Source organism: Teleopsis dalmanni, chromosome 2, assembly GCF_002237135.1.
Source record: "Teleopsis dalmanni isolate 2A chromosome 2, ASM223713v2, whole genome shotgun sequence".
In the NCBI taxonomy this organism is placed as follows: domain Eukaryota; kingdom Metazoa; phylum Arthropoda; class Insecta; order Diptera; family Diopsidae; genus Teleopsis; species Teleopsis dalmanni.
In genome coordinates, this window is record NC_051847.1 from 212,285,563 (window position 1) to 212,307,579 (window position 22,017).

General features: G+C 26.9%; 1 protein-coding gene across 2 annotated transcripts in view; it reads right to left on the bottom strand.

Moving 5' to 3' along the window:
- Positions 1–12,091, bottom strand: part of LOC119681744 — a 39,724-nt gene extending 27,633 nt beyond the window's left edge. For both annotated transcript variants that reach the window (XM_038095016.1, XM_038095015.1), the window contains exon 1: positions 11,889–12,091. In XM_038095016.1, the coding sequence (XP_037950944.1) occupies positions 11,889–11,949 (61 nt within the window). In that variant the 5' untranslated portion in view covers positions 11,950–12,091. The remainder of the gene's footprint in view (positions 1–11,888) is intronic.
- Positions 12,092–22,017: the final 9,926 nt, after the last annotated feature.

Sequence of the window (22,017 nt, forward strand, 5' to 3'; positions counted from 1 at the left end):
AAAGAATTGGTTGTAAAATTTTATTTGAGTTCAATAAATAATTACTTTTTATTGTTATTGAGTACCTACCTCTAGGTTATTCGCAGCTTAGTTTTAATAATAGACAACTCATAAAAAGTCAGATTACTTAACACCTGCGCCGAATTATTAATTTAATCGGGCATTTTAATGCTTTACTGCAGCATTTTTTGTATAGAGGTTAAAATAAATTATGCGCAAACAGTTGTCCAACTTGCTGTGCGCACAAGAATAGGCGTCATAATTATTTTTTTTTCTACCTTTTTTTTTAGTTTTGTTAACAAAAATATTTAAAATTCTTATGCAATTTTCAATTGCCTACGGGTTATGGTATTCAAAAAAAAAAATATTAAAACTTGCTCTATAAATGCAAATCAAATGCGTTAAAGAAAATCGGACACTTTTTGCAGTTTTTGGAATTGTAAAATCATTACAGTTGCATGTAAATATGCAAACATAATCAGATCAAATTTGATTTAAAATATTGCACACCCATAAACCTCAGCTGTATTTAAACCGCACTTGGCTGGTTTTCTGAAAATTTGAATTACTTTTCATGCGTTTGTCATTATATTTCAAAGAATGCGACACGCACAAATCGTAATTTGCCAATATGAACTATAGCTTTTTTTTTCCTTTCATTGGTTATGTTATAGAAAATAACAACATAAATGGGTTTCTTAATTACTTTAATTCAATGGCATAACGTAACTTAAACCTGCTGCAATACTGACTTGGATTATTATAAAACTTAAAAGCTTTCTAAACTGTTACGTTTTTTAAAGATATATCTAGTTTTATATGGAGTTACGCATATGTGTTGTACAACATTACTATTGTTATATCACACTTTGCATTAAATATTTCTCAGTTTTTAGCACTAACTATGTTTAAATAACCAATTCCTTACGATAATATTGTAAAATTACTTAATTTTTCACTTCATTTTAATAGTTTTTGTCTTTTTTAGTGCTGTCAGTGAGCATATTTTATTAGTGCTATTAACTAGTCCTTTAACATTTATTTTTTTTTTAATACGTGTATATATTTAAGTTAAATTGAGGTTAATTTGTACCACTTCATGGAACGAAAATATTCAATTTGTAATTAAGATGAATTCAATTTAATATAATAAATCATATATAGTGTTTTAGTAAATTATAAAAATCGTTCTTTTTTCTCTCACAATTAAATCATCACTCTCTGTCATTGTTTAAAAAAACAAAAGTTTTATTTATTTTTTCTTTTTAATTAAGAGCCAAAGTGACAATTAAATCTCTTAAATCTTTCAATTTTAAATTAAAGCTAGTCAACTAGCTAGTCAAAATCTGCTCACTCTTTTTGGGGCTCCCGACTACTGAAACATTAAATCAAATACAAAAAACAAACATACGGTTTAGCACGCATATCACTTTATGGATACCTGTCTATATACCATTGGAGACTGTCAAAAGGGTACCTACTTACACTTTTTTTAGCAGGGTTATCAATTACAACATGTGGACTACCACGTGTTGACCATTGTATAATAAAATCAGAACCTGAGACCTTATTAACACTACCTGTAGCAATATAGTTAGATAGACTGAAGTTCTTTCAAGTGACAGGAGCCCCCGCTTATATTGATTGTAGAAATTGTAGTTACTTTGACAAGAAAGCAATTATCACATATTCTCTATTTGTCCAGCTTTGTTATTAAGAAGGCATTAGTTTATAATGACGTACTTTTTTGACAGTTTGACTGTCTACTCGTGATTGATAAGGACGGAAAGTGGTAAAATACTAAACTTAATTACTACATAAACACAACAAGAGATAGTGGCTTTAATTTTAACTATCGGGGTTTTTGGCGAAAAATATGGTTAATAAACCGAGAATAATTACTTATTCGAAGCAGCGAAACAGTGTATATTGGCTAGTCACTACAACTTACTTATTAGATATATTTTAAATGCTATTTTGATATTTTTAAGATATCGCACTATCTTTTCTTTTTTTCCTTTTCTTTATATATTTATTTTTTGCAATAAATCATTATTTTTTTTTACCATTTATTATGTATGCCTAGATATTTAATTTTTTTTCAAATTTTTTCAACGGGTTATTCATTAATTATTTTAAAGAGATAATTAATTTTAAAAATTTACATCCTTCTTTAAACCAGTATATTATATTTTACCAAGTAAACTGACATATTTGAAATATATTTTTAACGCGTTATATGCACTATCAATTGTATATTCCAAATATATATTAAACCAGAAATTTCTCTTAAAAAATAAAATAATTAAACAATTACTTTAAATGTTATATATGTGTATAGTATATATATGATATGCTCAGATATAATCTGTAAAATAATTAATATATTTTCAAAATCTCAACGTAATATTGTGATATTATTACAACTTATTTAATTTTATTGAACGAAAAGGGAAGAAAAAATCTACTTACAATTTCTAGATGGATATTTAAACGTGAATAATTTTTTAATAAAAATATCACTAAATATATATGTATTTGAAAGGCTTCAAAAAATTGTAAAGAAAAAATCGGTTTTATTCTGACCTCAAAAAATATTCTAATGCTTTCAAACTTGAATTCTTTCGACTAATGTTTAGCTATTGATATTGTTAAATATAGGTGATCGATTTATATATATTGTATGTAACCAATTATTTTTTTAAAAGTTATACATGTACATATCAATTATAATATTGTAGGTAGTAATAATATATAGTCTTCAGTGTATTATTTGACAAAAAAAAATTGAGTAATAAAAGTATTTAGTTTTCAGAATCGGATGGATGAAAAAATATCGGCATCATTTAAATTTAAATGTACTCGCATTTTAAAAATTAAATTTTTTTTTTCAATGAAAAACACCATAAGTATTAGATTGTGATAATTTTATATATTTATTGAATAATTTTGGACAAAAAAGTACCAATTTAAAATCAATGCTATGTTTTATTATTAATTGTTAATATTGTTTACTATACATTATTTCCCATCGTATAAAGTTCAATCGTTGTTATTAGTAAATCTAGTACCTTCAAAGTTTATCTTATTGCTTGTTAAAACGGATATAATGCGTTAGCAAAAGCCAACATTTTCTCATATAGCACTTTTTTACTCTGCTAACTTTTAATTATAATTTATAATTATTTTAAAAATTTCACACGCTATTTTCACACTTACTTTAACTAAAATCTCACTTTTTTAACTCACGACGACGCATCATTATAATTTAAAATAATAAAAATTGATTCTTTTCTTAATTAAAGGTGCGACTCACCTTCAAATTCTGAGACATAATGCTTAAAATGAGCAGTAAAACTATTTTATGTATATATATATTTTATATAAAATAATTAAATTATAAATAAAATAGCTAAGAACACCATTTCAGAACGCTTCTCCACTTCCACCTAACACTAGTCCGATGCGGTATTCAATTCGTATTTGCATACGTTTTTTCTCGATTTTCCCTTGATTATACCGCCGCCGCCAACTGCATTAATTTGCCTGCTTAGATTTTTTTTTTGTTTAAATGTCAAAAGTTAATTTGAATTGTTTGTGCAAAATTATTTGTAATATATAAAAATAAAAAATTATTTCTATGCAGACACATATATTCTGTATATTCTCAGATAGATTTTGTTATTCAATAAAAATATTTATTTCATTAGTGAGTGATTTGCATAAATTCATGCTACACACACGATTGATATTTTGTCTTCCTTTTTTATTCATAACCACCAATCAAAAAAAAAAACCAAATTTTCATTATGAAATATATAACCTTAATTGATATCGAATGTAACGAATGTAATCATTAAAATTTACAATTATTGCATTTTATTATTTTGACTTGTAAGCACTAAAACCAAAACCAAAAATATTCCGAAATAGTGCTTTAATGGTCTGTCATTTAATGACAACTTTTGTCTTGTCAGGAGCTTTATTTTCCTCATCAACACATTTTTGTAATATGTATTATGAATTAATAAAGTCTAGAACTGAAATTGATAATTTGATATATTAGATACTCGATAAATAACACACTTCAATAAAAAAATCTTAATTGATTGAAATTTTTATATAATGCTATATATATTCAATTTTTCAACTATTTTTTTTGCGATGAAAATGTTATTTTTTACCAGATAAAAAACTTTAACAATTTTAAATACAGACTAGAAGGTTCACTTCGACATAGCGATCATGTCGAATCCCAACCCGTAACATAGTTGGACCACCTACTAAAAATGGCTTCCAATAGAGCAGGGAAACAAGGTTATGTCAAGTGCTTATTGGTTGAATACTAGAGGTACCCTAAAAAAATGTGGCTTTTTGCTGTATTTAATGAAGAGAGTGGAATTATACAGAGCATTTAGGAAAAACTGGTTGAATAAAAATAATAAGATTGTGTACCAATAGAGCAGGAAACAACGTTATGTCAAGTTGACCAAGAGGGAGTACCCTAAACAGCTTGATGCGTTATGCACCGAAAATAGTTAAAGTATACAGAGCATTTGACTAGAAGTGGTAAGGGATATGCTAGTCCATTTTAGGCAGTCAAACTATGCCTGTGACTTTTGATAGGGTTAAGAGTTAATACAAATCTTCTGAAAATCAAGTAATAAACCTTCTCATGTTTCGATATTGATTATAATGACATGAAATCATTCCTTATTCAAAGACTATTTGTAAGCAATTATTTTGTTGTTATCTATGTATATTTATTTCTATAGTTATTATTATTAAATAATAGTCTATAAATGCACCCAGACCTAACAGATCTATTATGTACTTATGAACCCAACTAAAACAATTCTAGACTATTTATAAATCTCGTAATTACTGAGAGCTTAATTCTACCTATTTAACTTGGGACTATCAAGTCCCAAGGTAATCAAATTTACATCTTGCCACCGCTGAGCAGTTATATAAAATATGTTATAATGTTTCCTTTTCCTCGACAGAAATCACTTTATACAGCACTTAAATTCTTCACGTGATAATTGAGTCTACAGTGTCCTATAAAAAGTTCAGTGTAGAGTTTAATCTCATTTCTGTTAAGGTTAAGGATAGCGTCAAATGTGTTCAGGATCAATGAATTTTATTGACTGCCGCATGCCTGTTTGGGTTCTCTAGTGTTCAAGTAGATTTTATTTCTCCTGTTCATATAATAAGTTATTTGTGAAGCTATTTATTACCCCGCAGAAAGACGCTGGACCAATGAAAGCAGTACATGCAACCTTTTTTGCTAGGGAGTCTGCTATTTCATTGCCCTCATGCCTCATATATAGTTATTTCCTATAAAAAAAATTATAAAGTTTTTAGGATTTTTGAGAATTTTTTTATCAGAGCATTGTATGTTTTAATAACAAAAGATAATATATAGAAAAAATTATATAATTATATATATGTTAACTAAAAGCTTATATCAAAAAATTCACAAAAAGCCTGAACAGAAACTGAACTCAAAACGGTCGAAACATAAAATTTAACGCCTTAATTAAAGACTTTCTTATTGCTAAAATTTTTACACTCCTATTTATTACTTCAAAGATAGGTATATAAATAGTCGATTGTAATTATTTAATATTACAAGTAGCGCTTTTTTTTTAATGTTGTAACACCTATCACATAATATTTAATGACAAATAAACCTTATAGCCTCCGAAAAACCACTTAATTTCTGTACTCACTTTTACTACTGTAATTATTTTAAACTAATTTTTGTCTACTCATTTCTTTCACTTAATTAAATTTACTCATTGAGAATTTAATTACTGACTTTTATGTTACTAGAGTTGCACATAAAATTGTATAATTAATCGTTTCCACTCCTGGCAGTCACAGTTGCAAACACCTACTATAGCACTCTTACATGAACATCTATCAGCGAATTGCATCACACTATATACAATCTATATACAAAAGAGATAAACAAACCTTATTAAACAGTGAATAGTGTTTTATATTATTTTTGTGATTTTATTTTTTTTATTTATTAAAATTTTTTATCGAAATGGTGTTCATAACTGAATGCATAAATTAATTGCAATTGTCTTTTGTAAGTTTAGAAAGTGAAACTGTGTTCATATTACTTTTTACTTAAGTAAGTATCCGTATATGCTGAAAGCAGCTAACACATTGTAATCACAACAAATCATTTCTGCAACAAGCTGGGTATTCAACTGTCTGGGTTCGTAGACAGTTACCCGAGGTAACCATCTCCATTCCCATCGCCATCGCCGTCAACAACATTTGTATTCAGACTTTATAATGCTAAATTATGCAAAATTGCAATTATTCGCATAATTATTTAAATATTTATATGTTGAAATATAGTGGTTGTCAGCAATACAAGCATTTGTTGTTCTACGTTTATGTGAATATCTTTTTTTATTTGTGTCTGGTAATGGTTGCAGCGAGCGGATACATTACATTTGTTGTGCTTGCATCCTATTTGACCCATACTTATGAGCTCTTCAATAGACAACTCAAAAATTTTAAAATTAGATACAAAAAAAAAAAAATAATTTTAACAAAAAAAAATTTATATTGTACTTTTAATTTACAACATAAGATTGATGCAAAAAATATGTTTGCAAATGATATGTTCAGTTAGCATTGCATCCATCATAACAACAATTAAATGATTTAATAGATAGTTTTTTGTAAGCACTTAACACTCAACACTTTTTTTCTTTTAACTTTAATGTACGAAAATTTATTACGGAACTGTTAAAAAGATCTTTAACACAAACTAACCTAACTCCAATGTTTCAATCTCTAGTTTTAATCTTTTTATGAAAATTTATATATATAATAACTAACTAAAAAGTTATCAATTTTATATATTTAATGTTTTATATTTTAAGTCTTAAGAGGAGTATATAAGTAAATTTAAGTTAAGACATAAATCTTAAAAAAAGTTTATATTTATTATTGATAATAGTTAACGAAAAATTATTGCTATAAATAAATAAAAGAAAAATATATTAAAATTTATAGCACTTACAATTTTATTACAATATGTTTAAAAAAATATTAATCCAAAAAATAAATCTATGAAATATACAAATATATACTAAAATATTCTTTTATATACATTAATATCTTTCCAAATACAATATAACTATCAGTTTTATTTGCCTGTAGCATTTCCACATTTGAAATATTAATACGCGTATAGGTTTTTGAAATTGGATATTATTTATTCCTCACATTTCGCCGTACTAACAGAACAGTATCACATCTTTTGTATAAAACGATTTGACAAGTGTACCTTACTTTTCCTTATCGCTCATATAGCGTCATAGATATTCTAATCGAAAACCCTTTTTAATCTTGCTTAACTCCATGTGGTTAAAGTTTATTACATAGAATTTAGGTTTTTTTCTTCAGAAGTCACGCAACCGCTCATTGCGTTGAGTACACCATGAAGTTAATATAAAATAATTTTTGAACAGTTTAAAAAAAAACTAGTTTCTTAGTTTTCGATGAGACTAGTGATTATTCTTGTTTACCCAAAATAATCATCATTCGAGTGAAATAAGCACTGTAAACGAACTTTTTCTAAAACTTATTTATACTCAACGGACTGAATCGACTTTTGAATGACTGAAATGATATTAAAAGGAGTATATTTTACTGTCTGTATTAGTATTTGGAATAGCCAGAAATTCCGGTGATAAAATCGTTTCAATATTAAGGATAATCGCTCAATTGATGCCTTTTTTAAATGATAAATTTATGTACCTTGATGTCTTTGTGCAATTGTGCATAAGCATAAATCAAAATATCCTCGTTATTTTTGTCGAACTCGTTGATTTCTCGCTCACAATCGTTGTAGTACTTCCTGATAGTATTATGCGTTCACCATTCCTAGTAAATTCATAAATAAATTGATTATAAACAATTTCCTTTGAATGAAAGAAAATGGTTAATATTATTTTGACTTCTTGCAAAAATTCAATTTTCTGTGGTTTGGCTGTGATCATTGCAATGCTGAACTTACTAATCATTTTAGTGATTCATCAAAGTGTATGGTTCAAAGTAAACATAAACCATCGTTATCGGAATTCTTAAGTCAAACAGTGTGTGCTGTGTTTTCAATATTCCCACAGTCATTTCGAAATATTTGTTACTTTCTCAAAACCTCAGTCCAATGGGACTCAATAAGTCCCATTGGAAGTAAGACAGACTGTAAATACATAGTCTACTTTTTGCTACCACTTCTAAAAAATACCGAAGATGTTCATAAATCTTTACATAGCTACAATACTGATATACACATTCCTTACTAATCACATCAAGCTACATGAGTACTATAGTAAAATACTACAAAACTTTAGATAAATAGTTTCAAAAAAAATAATTACAAACTACTGCATAGGAAAGACCGCATTGTTTAGCTGAAATTATGCTGATGTAAATTACTATAAAAAGTAATTGAAATTAAAATATATAGCTTTGCATTTGATACGATTAACGTGCTAATTTGATGAAATACATAATTACATATTTCGTTCAAGATAATTTGTTTAACTACCTCATACGAGCAAAAACACATTTGTAGATACAACAAATTACAAACTTAAATCATTAATTGAATTTTTTTTATTTTGTTTTTTTTTTCTGTTTTGTAAATTTTTTTGTTATGCCAAAGATTTAGAAATAACTTAAATGCGATATGCTTTCAAATTTGCTTAAGTATCTTTTTTACTTATTTTTAATTTATATTTACTTAAATGCTGAAATAATGAGATCTTTGTTTTTAATTAATCATTTTAAAGGTCAAAATACTTAAGTATTGTTATATATATTTTTTTTTATAAACTAAATTTTCTTATACTTTATGATCCAAGACAAAAACCGAGAAAAAGCGAAAATCTGTAATACCTCAAGCATATATTAATTCTTTTTTACCTAAATACACCTAAATACCATAATGTCTTTAAATATATAGGTATATATATAAAAATATATATTTTAAGTGCTTTAATGAAGCACACTTCGCGTCTAAATAAGTTAACCAACCAACTTTCTTAACGTCTAAATGTGTAATCCAATTTGTCCGAGCGCAATTAGATTAGATACAAGACAAAAATAGTGAGCAATTATGTTCAGTCGTTTAAACTTCTTACCTACATTTGGCCTTACTTGAAATGCCTACAAATAAAATAATATTTACAATTTTAATTTCAGTCACAAATATCTTTTATCTAAAAATTAATGAACATGGCTGTGCGTGAGTAAAGATTTTTCATACATAAGTAGAAAACGGCAACGCACTTCTGTGTAGTACGAGTATCTCACAAGACCGACCTGGGTAATGTGCAATAAAACGCTTATAACGTGTTTCTTTTATGTCTTTAGTATCTATTGGTAATTCTTTTAATTTTTTTATGCTTTATTTTATATATATTACAAATTGTTTTATTTACTTGAGTTTGTTTTTTGTTTTTTTGGCATTTTCATTAATTTAGTTTTGTGTGTCATATGACCATATGGGTAAATTACATTATTTCTTGGTACTACTGTGCGTATGCGTAAAAAACAAAATTTATAACCATAAGAAAAATATTTGACAGACAACTCAAGGTAATCAACGCATCTTCAACAAAGATTTATTGCATTTTAATGTTCGTTTATTACCTATTCTATGTCATTATGTTTCCAACTAGTTTTTTAATATTATATTTCGTTTAAATGTTTATTAAGATAAGAACACTGAAGCATATATAAAATTTTATTAAATAGCATTGTAAATTAAATGGTGAGTTTTATTCGTACATTGAAATGATGTTGAAACTAGCAATAATTTATAATGTTTCGTAAGTTAATCCTTCAACGTCAATTGTGCAATATATTTATGAAAAGAGTATGGACTTTATTGGCGGACATGTTAATACAAAACTCTTCTACCACTCATATCCTGAGAATGCTTTAAAATTATAAGTTTAGGTTATAATTTGATAAATTGAGAGATAGTGTAGATGTAATGAAGTATCAATTAGTCCCTTCATCGAGATGTACGAATCAGTAGTTAATCCGGACTATAAGATATATAATTTGAATTTTACATTTTTAAAATCCGTTCAGAACTCTCTCAAATTCCGATTATCAGAGTTTCAGTACTGGAGGTCCGGATTACCGTTGATTACAAGAATTACAAAAGCTCTACTGTATATCTAAGATTATGATTATTGTAATGAATGGGATTTATGATGATAAATAACTAATACTACGTTTACATTGTGAGATTAAGAAGAGAACAATATTAAGTGAATCTGTATTATTAATCCCCACCGTTTACATTTTGTTTCGTGTGTTTGACAAAAGTTTCAAAATCAATTAGTAATAAAAAAATTTGTGGAAATAGTGTTTAAACCTCAAGGAGCTTTTAAACGTAATTACTTTGAAGTCAATAATTAAATAAAGAACTATTTTTCGAATAATATTCCAACAGATTTCATTATTAGCACTTTTCGAATTTATTACGAGGAATAAATTTTACCTCAATATGTACTTTACTCACTTTATAAGAACTCTGATACGTAAACATATACAAGATAGAACATATTATTTTATAACCATATTCGCAATAAATTTTTGTCTTCAACTCTGCCAAAGATCATTACACTTTCAGATTATGAACAAGTATATCATAAATCTATATATTGTATATATTGTAGATTAAACTTGATAAATAAACTGTCAAATATTTGTATGAAATGCTTATAAGAATGCTATTATAAGATTAGATTTAAGGTTTGTGATTCGATTGTGAATATATCTACCACAAATAAATAAGGAGATTAAAAAGTTTCCATTATAAAGTAAGCTAAGTTAATAATAATAAATTAATTATGCTTTTAAATAAAACCAAGTTTTTAGTATCGTGTAGTTGCTTTAATAGCCCAAAAGAGCTACTAAAGCCAAACGGGACTTTTCCAGAGAAACAAGTTGATGTCCCTTTGGCGATCGAATAATATCGCATGATTCTGACGTTAGTCATGTTATCTTAAGGAAAGTTGCTTTAACATAGACGTTCGCAGAATTTTTAAGTGTGGGTATTTATAAATACTCTTTTGTTCGCGGAAATACTAGTAATTTATAGTTCTATAGTTCCAGATCGCCGTGGATATATAGCGAATCAGCTATGACTTACTCTAGAGTTATACTAATTTCTCTATGTATATGTAGAATATTCAATATCTCTTAACTAATTTTTAATTCTATCAGGTGTGTTAAATGATGACTCATTGAATACTATTATCGTTGGTATAACTGCCACTATTTATAATATTTTGTATACTGTAATTACGTTAAACTTTAATTAGACGATCTGTTAAAGTATATCAATTACTAGCTTTTCTTTTCTATATTTATTTCTATTGGAGCCAATGCACTTGAGCACTTTTACTCTTTCTTAACTCGAGGTATTTTTAAAACCCCTCTTTACGCCTTGACTGGATTATTGTTTATCACTTCATCAGACTAAGCAATAATTAACCTCAGATCTGCATACCTCCCCGAGGAGCTTGTAACCATTCTGAGATTTAATAATGCGTTGTTGGTAAGTCTGTCTTTTCTAGTTTACAAATATACTTTTCAGCTCATAGCTCATAAAGGAAAAAGTGTCCACCCACCCACTTCCGGTAATTTATATATTTACTAAAATTTTAAACAAATATATTTGATGGTTTAGTAATACTTTTACTCCTTTCTTTATTTTTTCTTCATTGGAATATTGTCTGTGCATGCAATCTCGTACTAATCAATGTATTTAAACAATTTAAATATAAGATATAATTAAGTAAATGCTTTTATTAATTTCTTTAACTTACCTGTTATAAGTAAATAACCCAAAATTATGAATAATAAAAATGATATCCTATGCCGCAACATGTCGAATTAATTATATGCAATGTTTTGTGCTCCTTGCACCGAAGTAATTAAGGAAATTAAATAAATTTGTTATAGCTGCTATAATTTAACACAATTAAATGCACTTTTAATGGAAAATCGCAATCTCAGCACAAACAACAACACTAAGTATATAATTTGTTTCAATTTAAATAATTTTTATTTTGTTGCACAAACTTTATACAAAAAAAAAAAAAAAATACTATAGAAAATTTTGGAAGAATTGTACAATATTTGAGTCAATGACTGACTTGTGGTGGGTCTCTCGTAGTTTTGTAGTTTTCGTTGTAAAATATAAAATTTCGTATATTGAAATCGTATTGTGGGGGCATAAAAATAAAAGAATTCGAAACAAAAAAAAGTTAGTGTAAAATTATGTTGGCGCAACGTACATAGATGGAGATCGAGTATATATTATGCAATGGAGCAGTTTTTAACTAAATTTTAGGTTAACGTTTAATTTAGTTTGTCTTGTTTTTGTCTATTTTTTTTTTATACAACCAAGATTTTGTTATTATGTCTTGGCTTATGTTGTATACTCAAAACATATAGGCTCTATTACTGAAAACATCGAATGGACTTGGTGTGGCAAGATGAGTAAATACTTGACGTTGAAAGTGGTAGCTGTGTGATGTTTATTACTAAAATAATTTATATTCCTCTTTTTTGTTTAGCTTTGTTTTTTGTATATTTTAAAATATTTAAAATATTAATAAATATTGCAACAGTTAAGTGAGCAATTGCGACCTTTAAATTGAGTATCACTTTCAGTAACGCACGCGCACTTCCACAAGGTAAATTGGTTATTCAAGTTGCTACTACATGCGTCATTTGATATTTAAACGCTTATATATATATGTATTGATAAAAAAATGTATTTATTAGTAATTAATTACCGCTGCCGCTTCTCTATATAGTATACATACTTTACACTTGAACTGTTATCAGTTAAAAAGTAGTTAGCTTTCAATTACAATGTTTTTATTTTCATTTTATATATTTTTAATTTTGATTTCAATTTTTTATATGCAAATGATTAAATTTCATTAATTTTACGTATTTTTGTAATTTTACAGTTGTTAATTTTATGGTTGCAATTTTAATGTAATAAAATCTTAGTTACGCTCTGCGGTTCCTGTGTTTAACAGCCGTGTTACCGCTGTTACAGTAATTTTGTTGCAACTTGCAATTTTAGCCACACCAAAAAATTTTAAATTTTTTCTTATTACATACAAAAGCTCATTTGAAAAAAATGCTTATAGTATATGTTAATATTAAATTTGCATGTCACGACGATTTGGCTGCAACGAGATGTGGCCAATATATAAGAGCAGTCGGCACCAAAAAAAAAAACTGATACACTTTGTGTTGCACTTAGTATTTAACAGAATTATGGCAACGAATTTTAGATTAATTAAATGCACTAAATTTTTTTACCTCAAATCGTGATGGTAAAAAACTATTTTAATTGTTTGTTATAATTAATAATTTTTTTTTATACAGTTTAAAGTCAATTTATTTATTTTTTAATAGTAATTAAATTAAATTAATACTTTTTCATAATTTTATTTTAGTTAAAATTAAATTTCAAAACTTTTTTTGAAAATTATTTATTATTATTAATGTTTTCCTTTATACAGCTTAAAGTCAATTTATTTATTTTTTAATAGTAATTAAATTAAAATAATATTTTTTCAAATTTTTATTTTAGTTGACATTAAATTTCAAAACTTTTTTTGAAAATTATTTATTATTATTAATTTTTTTTATACAGTTTAAAGTCGATTTATTTATTTTTTAATAGTAATTAAATCTAATAAATATTTTTTCAAAATTTTATTTTAGTTCAAATTAAATCTCAAAAACTTTTTTTGAGAATTATTTATTATTATTAATGTTTTTTTTATACAGTTTAAAGTCGATTTACTTAATTTTTTAATAGTAATTAAAATTAAATCAAAATAATACTTTTTTATTTTTTATTTAAGTTAAAAGTTATAAATTCTTCTAAATTTTTATTTATTATAAAAGATGCATTCGTATTTTGTGTAAAATTTATTTTGCAGTTCAAGACAAGAGTTCATTACACTACAATCTTTAATATATATTTTTCCAAGCACTTAATAATATATTTATTTATTAGATGCAGTTTATGTATTGGATAATTGTATGCGCTTAAAATAATTTAAATATTGATGTTATTAACATGTTCCGAATTAATCATTCCGTAATACATTTAAATCTTTCTTTACAAAATTTTGTGTCTATAAAAGCTTAAAATTGTAGTATTGATGTAATTAACATGCTCTGTATTAATCCTTCCGTTTACAAATAAATTTAATAATAGTTTTTAGATTACTTTACGAGACTATTTTCATATTCGCTTAAAATAATAGTATTATTGTGATATTATTTACTTGTTCGTATTGTTCCTTCCGTTTATATACACAACACAGACTATTAGTTATAAACTTTCATTATAAACTTAGAATTTAATTTAAAATTGTGTTATTCATATTAACGTACACCGAATAATCTAATAATCTTTTTGAAGTTTTATAACATATTTTTTTTAGAATTTTGTGCATTAATCAATTTCTTTTTAATATAATTATAATATACCACAATTTAATTTTTAACTAATAGATATGATTTTTTAATCGTTTATTAATTTAAAATACTTGCTTTTAATTATTAGTGAATTTAATATATTTATTTTTTAATTATTAGTTAATTTGAAATATTTTTTTTAATTATTTACTAATTTTAAATATTTTTTTATTACACGAGTATACAACTTTTAAATATTTTTTGAAATTGATTTATTACTAAAATACTTGTTATTTTATTATATAGTTTTATGATTTTTTTTTAAATTACTTTAAAATAGTTTTACTAGTTTTCAAAGTTCCATAAAAATATCACCATTTACCGCTTCCAAACTGAACGCTACCAGATCCGTTCGATAACCGAACACAAACTGTTTGTTTGTTGCCATCAAAAATGCTTTCAGCTCACATTAATGTTGACTTTATTTTCAACTTAACTTAATCCTACATTCAATTTTCCCTAACTTAGCTTAATTTAAGTTCCGCTCAAAGCTTGAGCTACAAATTAAGCTCACTAAAGATCTTCACATTGAGCAAAGACTCAATTTCAGCATCGTCAGTGTGGCAGTTGAGTTTTACTTTTATTTGTATGAGCTTTGGTCGTACTTCCAAAATGTTATTAGACAAGTATTATTGCAACTCGTAGAGGTGCATGCTTAGTTTTTTTTATGGCTTTTTGAAAACTTACTGGCAGTAAGTTTATTTTATAAATATATTTATATAAATTTATTCGTAGATTTAAAAGACGTGAGGAAATCATATAACCTATTTAACCCCATATCAGCATTGTTATGAATTTTTTTTTATTTGAGGGTCATTGGCTTAATTATCTGCACAAAAAGCTCTGTTGAAAGGGTCAAATATAATAAATTGCAACAATAACAAAATATTTTATGTATAAAAAAATATTTACACTTATTTATTTAGTAGAATTTTCAAATTATTTAAAAAATATATATATAGGTATATCTTAAATGATTTGCTAAACTAACGTATTATTTATTCAGATTGATTAACAGTGAGGTTTAACTACTTTAGACAATTCTAAACACTAAAAGGTGTGTAACTTACTACTATTTTTATTATTTATAATAAAAGTATTAATAATTTTTAGTATTATAATTATAATTATTATAATGTCACTAAGGTGTGATTACAGAAAGTTTCAATTGGTAAGTATTTTATATTTTTACCCAAGAAGTTTGTAAAATAATTTCGTAAGCTTCTTTGTCCTTACATACAAGGTTTTGAAAGAAACTATTCTTTTTTTTGAGTAAAAGTTCTTTTGTCACACCTATGAAGCAGTTGATTTAAATTTGTAAAGATAATTGATACAGAAGCATATGATTGAGAGAGCCTAAGTTCACCACAACCTATGTTTAAATAATGATTTATAACACAAAAGAAATTGATGGAATTCTCTTTATTATTTGTGGATCACATCGATCAATAAAATAATCTATTAATCTGGTGTTTTTGCAAAATAAAATAATGTTCTCATACATAGTTTAAACAGTTCAAACACTCTTGAAAAATACGGATTCGAAATCCATATAAAATACATATAAAATGTACTTCATCTTGTAAAGTATTTCCAGTTTGTAGAGTTATGAACATGTTTATAATCTCTGCTATTTAATTAATTTTCAATTCTGCTCAATAGAACATAATATAATTGTCGTATCAAAGATATACTGTGACTTGATTTGTGATAATTGTTTAAATTTAAAAAAATTTTTTTTTTTCACATAAGAAAATACAAATAATAAATTCCTCTTAACAAATTCTTCTAATAATTAAGGATTTTTAGGATGACTGAGTCAACGGTCAGTAATTACGTGTCATCAACGAAAACCAAGGCTCGTTCAAACCTTATGTCGTAGTTTCAGCATTCACAGGGTTTCTTTCGGAACAATGCTAACTTTAGCTATAATATAAAATCAATTTATGTTCTTAAACCAATAAATAAATAATTTTGTCATGAAGTCAAGTATCCATAGTTTTAATACCATTACGCTGTATCATTATACTATTTCACATAAAAAATTTTGCAAGTCACATCCGACATCTTTATATTAATCTATTAGCTTAAATTTTTTATATTATAAAATCAAATTTTTTTTCTGCAATATGTTTTCTTAATATCATCTAAATTCTTCGAATACTCCCCTGGTATTAATTTAGTACCATATAGTACATACATTGTGACCGAAAAGTTTCCTTTGCGTTTTAAATAAAACGCAAAATTCTTAATCTTCATCAATATTTATTTTATCTCCTTCAAAATATGCTCCATTAGAAGCGATACACAAATGCCAACGTTTCTTCCAATCATCAAAACATTTTTTATAGGCGCTTTCCGGTATGGCTTTGAGTTCCCTCTGCGAATTCTGTTTTACGTCTTCTATGGATTCAAAACGCGTTCCTCTGAGTGGTAATTTGAGGTTGGGAAACAGGAAAAAGTCACACGGTGCAAGATCAGGTGAATACGGTGGCTGTTCGATGGTATTTATTGAATGTTTGGCCTTAAAATCGTTGATAATGTTGAACAAATTGAGGTGAATCGGAACAAGCCGGGCGTTGACACGTCGCATACACAAATTGTCCACCAAAATCAAACGAGCCATCTCACGACCGATGCCTAGCTCTCGTGCTATCTCTCTAACACTCACATGAGGATTTTTGAACACGATTTCCTTTGCCTTTTCAATGTTTTCGTCGGTGGTAGAGGTCGAAGGTCGTCCAGAACGCGGCATGTCTTCGACGGTCGTACGACAGTCCTGAAAGGCTTTGTACCACTCATAAACTTGAGTTTTCGATAAAACTGATTCCCCATAAGCCTTTTGTAGCATTCGCAACGATTCTGCACACGAAATTTCGTTCGAAAAACAAAATTTGATGCAAACTCTTTGTTCAATATTTTTTTCCATTGTTTTTTTCGCAACGCACTACTGAGGTGAACTGGTTTCAACAGCTGCCGTAAACGAACTGTCCGACAGATCGCGCTCATTTTTGGCATAATAATTAGGACAGTGCTGCCAAACTACATAAACTTAAAATATCGAAAAATATACAGCGCGCGAATTTTAAATGAGAATTTCCGAAAACTTTTCGGTCACAATGTACTTTAGATTTTGATTTGCAGTTAATCTTTTGATGAATTATAACGCCTCTTGCTTTATTGCCACTTACTTGATTGAAACTAAGCATAACCCATTCCTACTGTTATTATTATCAATAAGCTGTGGAATTTTGCACTGTAATCTAAAGATCTATTGAGAGAATTTCATTGATTCAAAGTATATTTCTTAATTTTATTTCTTCATTAAGACTCAGAAAAAGTATTAGATCTACTTTACCGAGTCTTCTGTCTGTATATGATGTAATATGCTCATCGGGGCATTTTTGTCATTTACGCATCAGTGCCAGATAAGCTTCTATGACGTGTTTGACAGGTTCATTTTATTCCCTGTGAAACCTTCTATTATCTTTTTTTTTTTTAGTTTTTACAAATTATTAACTATGTTGCAAATAAGTTGGTAATTACATTACAAGGAAATGAAAGTTCATTACATTCAATACGAAACAACTATAATTTTTCCCTTATACGTTCCATAAATGCTTGATCCCTGTAATATAGAATACTGTTAAACTAATAAATGAAACCTGTAGAAGCAATCGATTGGAATCTTTAAGATCTCAAATATGGTTATATACTAAAATTACTCTAATATTAAGCACAATTACAATCCTGCAATAAAGTTTCGGTTCTCTCACTCACACTTCTCACTTATACCTTTAAGGCTTTAAGAGTTTATGCATGACACTCATAACGAGCTAGTCCAAACCTTACCTGATTTATGTAGTCAGCCACAAACCTTTCCTAATAAAAAAATCAATGCATTGTGATTAAATATATTTAGTGATGTCCAGTATATCATCATTTCAGGTCGATTCAATTGTTTATATATAGGTATACCAACTAAGTTATATAAATATTTACCTATCGATTTATTTCATATGCAGTGATTTTTTATTGTGTTATATCTTTAAGTGCAGAATTATTTACATTTAGTATTATCTAAATAATGTGTTGACTCCTTTTTTTTGAAAATTTATAAATTAGATGACTATAGTAATATGATGGAATATCAATTTGAAAGCTTTTATGTTATATACAAATAACTATTCCTTTCTCATCATCTATAATAAATTAAGTTATTTATTGCTACCGTTCAAAAAATAATCATAAATATAAAAAATGTAATCATAATTGAAATTTCATTTGATTTATTTATTTTTAATTAAATTTAATTTGAAATACAAATCCGCAGTCATGATTTTTTTAATTTTTGATTATTTTTGTGAATAAATTCATTAACTTCGTGCTGAGAATTATTAATATTGTTTTCTAACTTGTGCTCAAATGTTGCTGGCACATAAAGTTTATAACGACCTTTCGTTTTCGTTGTGGAAATAAAATAACTTCTTAATAAAATTGTGATTTTGAGTTTCAGTTGAAACAAGTTTAAACCTAAAACAGCCAAAACAGAAAATGCTAAACAACAACCCACTACCAAACATTATTCCCAACGGTGGAAACATAAAAACAGCTGAGCTGATTGCATCGGCTTTATTATGGATTTGAATGCTAACTGTTTTGCTGCTTACACCAAACAGATGAGATGAGCTTAGATTGCGAACAGATGAGAAATAAAGCAGCGAACAAACCAACTCGTTTTTAAAATAAAAAAGACACTAATAAATCTTTTTGTGAGGAGAGCTAATTTAGTATTGAAAGTGCATCCACTATACAGTTTCAGATCACAGTAAGGCTTCTGCCTTGGCATTACTGCGATGCGAATTGGTTTCGTTTTAGTATGAGTTGATGCAACAACAGTGTTGACCTTGCTTTTATAAATCTGCTTTACAGTGCATTGGTAGAATGTCTTTGCACCCGAATCTAGTATTTCTCAGCCCCATGCACAAGGCTTAAAATGTGCTTCACAACACTCTGTTTCAAGTTATTGTACTATTTATAATTGTTTTAGTTTTATTTTACTATTTTTGTTGCGGTGTTATTAATAAATCTTGCCAGTTAAAAAAGACATTAAAAATATATAATAAAAATACAGTAATTGTATTATTCTTATTTGTGAGATAAAAATAACTTTTTATTTAAATTACACCGTTATATTAAATTTTATATACAATAAAAGACACTGTAAGTTAATGGAAGGTCATTTCATTATCTCCATATATATTTAAATAAAAAGATATATTAGACATACGTATGATTAAATTACTACTTTATTACTCAAAGTGCTTATGTATGTATATGTATAAAATTAAATTCCATTTTGTTTATCAATTCCGAATAAGTTTTTTACTTTGAATTTGAACTAAAATTGACTATATATTTGTTATAATCCGGGTTATAATGTAGGCAACATAACATGTCTACATTGTAACGGAAATACATATTTTTCATAATAACTAGAATTAAAAAACTAATTATAACTTCATTAAGCCAATACAGACTCATACCAGAACTAATGTATATGTTTGTTACAACCGCGTCACAATAGAAACTGTCACAATAGAGGCTGCCACAAAAAATGCAAGACACATTATGTAAAAACCGAGGAGATGAAACAGATCAGCATTAGGATTTAGAAACCGGGTGTTTTATATCTTATCTTATGTTGAGCCTTTTCCGAGTTAGTGCATCTGGGCACTTTTACTCTATGATGGCTGAGGGGTTTCTGCAGAGTCTCACCCATCTCACTCACTATTTGAGTGTTCCTCATAATCTTCGTTATTCTTCAATGATTTATCTAAGATTTGCGTACCGTCCCGTGCGGTTAGTGAGGAACCGGGTGTAACTTGAAGAAGTTTTAACATCAGACAGCGGATGAGTATTGTTTTATTATTTAAACAAGAAGTTGATAGAAAAATACGTGTAACTATATTAGAAATTTTTATTTTTTTGTATTATTTTTTAACTTAATAATTTCTCACTATAATGCAACTTTTATATATAAAAAATTAATCAAAAACAGATACACATAAATATAAGTATCAGAACTTAATCTCTTGACATTGATAACTTAATTAAGTCTGAAAATCTGACATCAATAATAGTTTATAGAAAGTTTTTGCTTTTTAAGTTTTGTGCTTGTGATATAAGCACTAAAATAAAATGAACGATTGTGACCATTCGCCCTTTACAAAAATGATTCCGGGTTGAAATCTCTAAAAGCACTTTATGGTCACAAACTATGGTGCATTCTACCCATATGTTATTTGGTACACATTAAATATTCCCATTGGGTAAACGTTACGCCGAAATGTCTAAAATATGGCAAATCAAAAATCTTACTGTGAATGCACTAAAATTCGGAGAAAATTAAATATCGCATTATCGGATACATTTTAATTTGTGTCAATTAAGCGAACTATCTTCAGTTACTCCATAAAAAGGCAACAGTTGAAAATTGAGAATGCCAGATTTTATGAGGACGATCGGATTCGTGGCATATCTTACAACCCTAAATCAGAGTTACGCTCGCAATCCTAATTAAAGGAATTAAATATATATTATCTGTTTACTGCTTTAATTAAGACTGTATCTTATTTTAATCACTAACACATATTCTACTACATCACAACTATAGAAAAGTATTCAAAACTCTTCCATTTTAATATTTCAGTAATTTTAGTAGAAAAATTTAGAACCTTGAAATAATATTAATTAGACAAAAAAAACTTTATTATCGCATTATATTTCCATATATTTTACCAAATTAAATTACTTAATTATAAAATTAATTATATAAATTTGAAAATTTAATCTGAGATATAAAAAAAATCTTAAGTCATTTGATATAATAATTTTATAAAAAAAAATTTACTTCCTTTGAAATTATAATGTAAACCTTAACAAAAATCCAAGGCTAATCCTCACAATTAACAAACTAATTTCAAAAAGGTAATTTAATGCTCTTCAAACCAAAAACATTGGAATATTCTTGACACCCACGCACATCAGACATGCTACAGTGGGTCGGTTCACGCCTTTTATACTTAAGATTACAAGCCAACCAGATTCAGAAACAAAAGCCATTTGTTCAAAAAAAAAATTTTAAATACAATACATATATCGCGCAATCATGCTGAGCTCTTTTATTAATTTAAGACACAATTAAGATACAATATTGTGAACGGACAGACACGCAACAACAATATTAAGTTGTTTCTAAATAACAAAAATAGTTAAATAATTAGAAAAAAATTAGATTTTTTTTTAAAATTTTTTTAAATTATAAAATTTGCAAAATAAAAAACTTCAATTATTTTTTTATTTTTTGTTTAATAAACAAATGCATGTTTAATGACATATACAATATCTCAATTCTTATAAGCAAAATGGCTTACTAAT